Genomic DNA, 5,410 nt, shown 5'->3' on the forward strand with positions numbered 1-5,410 from the left:
GCGGGACAAGATGACATTTTCAGCAGTACCATGGTTATTTATATCCGTCTTTTTGATCGCATGTTATTCCACTTTTTGTTCGGCGGTATGATAATAAAGCGCTGTTTCTTGCCTGGTTTTTTTATTTTTTTTTACGGTGTTCACTTAAGGGGTTAACTAGAGGGAGAGGTTTATAGGTTGGGTTGTTACGGACGCGGCAATACTAAATATGTATACTTTCATTGTGGTTTTATTTAGATAAGGAAATGTATTTATGGGAACAGTGTATATATATATTTTTTTTAGGATTTTTAAAAAAAAATTTTTACACATGTAAATATTTTTTTTTAAACTCTATAACATTGCCCCGGGGTTGGGGTGGGGGGTCATCATGTTATATTGTAAGATTGCTGATCTGACACTTTACTGTGCACTGTGTCAGATCAGTGATCTGACGTGCACTCCTGGAGGCTTTCCGGCATCTGCTCTGAGCAGTCGCTGGTAAGCCACCTCCCTGCAGGACCCGGATGCAGCCCCGTGGCCATTTTAGATCCGGGTCCTGCAGAGAGAAGACGGTAGGAGACCCTCGGAGCAACGCAATCACATTGCGTTGCTCCGAGGGTCTCAGGGAAGCCCGCAAGGAGTCCCCTCCCTGCGCGATGCTTCCCTATACCGCAGGAACACTGCGATCATGTCTCCCCTTCCCTGAGTGAGAGTGCGGGGGAGAAGATGGCCAGGGCTCCCTGCTCAGGAGAGAATGGAGGTTGCCGCATCAGCAGCCGATGATGAAAGCAGGCCTACTTGAAATGAGGGCAGAGCTGAGGGGACAGAAGGAAGACTTCAAGAAAATGGCCACCGTAGGCTGCGCATGTGCAGATTGAGATCTTGGAAGCTAAGATCTGCGCATGTGACCCATCTGACAACTATTGCCCCGAAGTAAGCCACAGTTAAAAATACGGAAAGTGCGGGGACTCCGCTGATATTTTCTGACAGCCTGAAGCTTGCCACAGCCTCGTACCACTGAACACTCCCTCCACCCAGCCTGGGGCCCGCAGCATTGCCCATCTCCTGCCACAAGCTTTCTGCAGCAGCGACCACTGCAGCCACCTCCTCTCCCGGTAAGCTACCGGAAAAGCAGATTATAAGATGCACCACCATTTTATTTTAAAATATATTTTTCCTCCCTAAAATTTGAGGTGTGTCTTATAATCCACAAAATACGATATGTGTATCTCCCTATATGTCTGGTATGTGTGTATCTGCCTGTGATACATATTCTTAGCAGTGTGACTGACTTGTGCAGTAATAATTGTGCACATGCTGTGTCTGTGTATGCTTGTCCGATGTATATGTTAATTGTGTGTCCTGCACTCCAGTGATGTGTGCACTTTACTTAGGTGATTTATGCGCTGTGCTTGTGTGGCATTTCTCATGTCTGCGCTGTGCTTATGTGATGGGTCTGGTGTGTGTGCTGTACTCATGTAACGTGTGTGCAGTGTTCTGTTTACTTGTATGACAAGTGTATTGTGATTTTTTCTTTGTCCAACATGTTTTTATTGTATATAATAATGTTACTTAAAAGGATTTTCTCTTTTAATTCTTTTAATGCCCTAATGTTAGCCTCAGGGTCAGCAATTTCTCTTTGCTACTACTCTGGTCCTTGTTTTTAGGCAGTTGTCCTGATGTCATGACTAAAACATGAGAGTAGTGAAGCTAATCTCTGTGCTCAGCAGTTATGCCAAGATAGACTGCACAAGCTGCTGAGCCCAGTGATTGGCTACAGTGGTGGCATGTGACATTACCACTGCGGCCTGTAAACATAGACTGTGAAGCAGTAGAGAGACATTAACCCCTTAGTGACTGCCGATACACATTAAAATGGCGGCCGCTAAGGTTTCTTATTCCTTCATCTCCATTTTAAAACGCTGATTAGGAATATGGCCCTCTTGATCCATCCTCCAACCTGACGTCATCTTCCTGGAAAAAAAAATGGCAGACGCATGCATATTGCACCCACAAAGATATGTCAGTACCTGGCAACAATAGGACATTTTTCCTATTGATTCCTTTTGATCACCATGATAGACCATATACCAGTGATCAAAATAAAAAAAATAGTAAATCAAACCCACATTTGTCACCCCCTTAGTTTGATAAAAATTATAAAATATATATATTTTTTCCATTCTTTGCACTTGTGCTTAGGGTTAGGGTTAGGGTTAGGGCTAGGGTTAGGGTTTGGGTTGGGGTTAGGGTTGTCTTAGGTTTAGGGTTGGGATTACGGTTGAGGGTAATTCTGATTTTTTTCAAAAGTTAAAAAAATGAATGACAATATGACTGCTAGTGTTGAGTGCAAGTGCTTGCTACACGAGTTTGCATCATGTGATCGGGTAACAGCCGCTAAACACGTCAGGCAGGAACTTGAGCATCTCACTCCAGCACCCATGATACTCGGTGCATACCCAAGCACCTAATGCAAACTGGAGTAGCGAGCACTTGCGCTTAACACTAATGACGACATATCCAATATGACGACTTAATGTTATCAAATTCTGTGTAGTACCTGTGGGTTCAAAATGCTCACTATACCCCTGGATAAAATCCTTGAGGGGCTTGGTTTCCAAAATGGTGTCATTTGTGGGATGTTTCTACTGTTTAGGCACATCAGAGGCTCTTCAAATGCGGCATAATTATTCCAGCAAATTTTACATTCAAAAAGTAAAACGGCGCTCCTTCACTTCCGAGCCCCGCCGCACGCCCAAACAGTAGATTTCCCCCACAAATAAGATATCGGTATGCTCAGAAGAAATTGAACAACAAATTTTGGGGTCCATTTTCTATTGTTACCTTTGTGAAAATATAAAAAGCTTGAGTTTAAAGTAAATTTTTGTGAAAAAAATTAAATGTTAATTTTTTTCCTTCCATATTGCTTCAGCTCCTGTGAAGCACCTGAAGGGTTCATAAACTTCTTGAATGTGGTTTTGAGCACCTTGAGGGGTGAAGTTTTTAAAATGGTATCACTTCTGAGTATTTTCCATCATATTGGCCCCTCATAGTCACTTCAAATGTGAGGTGGCCCGTAAAACAAAAGTTTTTGTAAATTTTGCTGGAAAAATTAGAAATCGATCATCAACTTTTAACGCTCCTAACATCTTAATAAAACATTTTTTTTTAAAATTGTGCTGGTGTAAAGTAGACATGTGGGAAATGCTATTTTTTAACTATTTTGTGTGATATAACTCTCCAATTTAATGGCGCAAGAATTAAAAGTTTGAAAATTGCAAAATTATCAAAATGTTCACCAAATTTCAGTTTTTTTCACAAATAAAGATATAGCAAAGAAATTTTAAGACTATCATGAAGAACAATATGTCATGAAAAATATTTCTCTGAATCAGTGGGAACCGTTGAAGCGTTCCTGCATTATGACCTCATAAAGTGACATTGGTCAGAATTTTAAAATTTGGCTTGGTCATTAAAGTCAAAATTGGCTCAATCACTAAGGGGTTAATAGACCAGGTGTTAGGGTTGGTGGAACGCACCGAGTATATATATAAGTATAAATAGGTGCGTTCGCAACCCGGGGTCCACCGTGCAGGAGAGGAACTCCACTCCACAGAGTCGCTAGAAATAAGATGCTGTGCCCTGTTAGCGTCACAGGGGAACACAGCTAACTGCTGAGCTGGAGGCAGTCAGTGGTCATGCACCCAGAAAAGCATACAAACACTCCTCACCGGAGGAGCCGGTATTCTAGGGGCTTTTTTTAGCCGGGTCCCTGAACACACACATACAGGCGCGACCATAATTAACAAGCTCATGACATGAGGTGATACTAGCGCATGGCCGTGCGGCCATGCAAACCTTTTATAGCTGCAGCAGCTTCAGGACCTTCCTAAGGAACAAATGGAAGTTTGCTACAGTACATGAGCAACTTCAGGACCTTCCTAGAGGACCAATGATAGCTGCTGCAGTATCTGAGCATGTGACCCCTGACCTCCAATGAGAGGTCTTACCTTGGGCATGCTCAGTGTGTGCAAAGCTGGTCTTAGTCCCAGAAAAGCCTGCTCGCCGCTGACCAGTGCAGGCTACAAGAGCAGGGCCTGGAAAGGCAGCAGTAACCCTTTGCACAGTATCAGGCTGAGTGAGACACTGGGACCGACGTCTCTACTGAGCAGGCTCCACTGCGGCTGATGCAGAATGGGAGACTGCAGCAGACACGGCTCGAGATTCCCTGTGCAGCAGCTGGAACTCGACTCCTAACACCAGGTGAATATTTTTTTACTGCAAACTTTGGCTACTTGCAGGCGCCTGACAGGTTAATAACACTATTAGCCTGCAGATTAACCCAATTTCTGAAGATTAATAGCGTTGTTTTCTTGTTACAGGTTCCCTTTCAATCTCCAACAAGACCCCCAACTAGCTTAGACCTGTCTCCTCCTCCTGCAGCTCTGTCACGTCACATATAACACAGCACAATACAGCGTTTCCTATATCATCTGCTCCCCAGACACCAGTTACATCAGAGCTACAATGAAGAACAGTCACATTGTCGGCATTTTACTGCTTCTCTGCTCAGGTAAGAAGGACGCTGGTTTATTCTAAGAGTGCAGGAAATATGACTAAATAGTGAACATGTTATTATCACTAGTCATGTAGAAAACTGAATAATTATCTTATGTTTGTGATAATAAAAGTAATAATTATATATGTTTATTTCCAGGAGAAGTTTTTGGAGACTCCATTGAGCCAATGAATTCACAGATATTTACTGAAGAAGGGAAGAAAGTCACTCTCTCCTGCTCCTATAAAACTTCATCTGGTTACAGCAGTTACTATCTGTACTGGTATCGTCATGACCCTGGATCAGCCCCACAATACATAATACGTAGAATTAATAAAGGTGCCACCGGTGATCTTGCTCCGGGGAGATTCACATCTGATGTGACATTAACCTCTACAGAACTGGTTATCAGTGATGTGAAGACAGAGGACTCGGCCACCTATCTCTGCGCTCTGCAGGCAGCACAGTGTGACACTTCTCAGATCTCATCTTACATAAACCTCATACTTAACAGTTTACTGGAGCAAAGCCAGCGTTTCCGTAGACTGTTTGTGCTGCCTATTCAGAATTTACTGTGATTATACTATAGAAAATCCAAGAAGATCCCTCAAGTCAAAGCTTTAATATTATCTCTAGTGATGCAGTAACCTTACTTCGAATTTGAAAGTGTAAAGGGTTACCACTACTCGGACAACTCCATCTCAATCCCTATGTCCCCCTTGTAAAATAATAACATCTATACTCACCTGCGGTGCCGACGGCGTTCTAGTGGTTTCGGCACTGGATCTATCAGGAGTCGCATGGAAAACAAATCATGTGATCCCTGCGGCTAATCAGACATGGTTTCACTCTCCCCTACTTTTGGGCGAA

The 5,410-nt window shown here is 43.0% G+C and overlaps 1 gene segment (V, D, J or C); it reads left to right on the forward strand.

Moving 5' to 3' along the window:
- Positions 1-4,509: 4,509 nt before the first annotated feature.
- Positions 4,510-5,118, forward strand: LOC138668252 (immunoglobulin lambda variable 1-47-like). The segment is given in 2 exon segments: positions 4,510-4,555; positions 4,700-5,118. Coding segments are annotated over 2 exon segments (465 nt in total).
- Positions 5,119-5,410: the final 292 nt, after the last annotated feature.

This window comes from Ranitomeya imitator, chromosome 1 (assembly GCF_032444005.1).
Source record: "Ranitomeya imitator isolate aRanImi1 chromosome 1, aRanImi1.pri, whole genome shotgun sequence".
Taxonomy (NCBI): domain Eukaryota; kingdom Metazoa; phylum Chordata; class Amphibia; order Anura; family Dendrobatidae; genus Ranitomeya; species Ranitomeya imitator.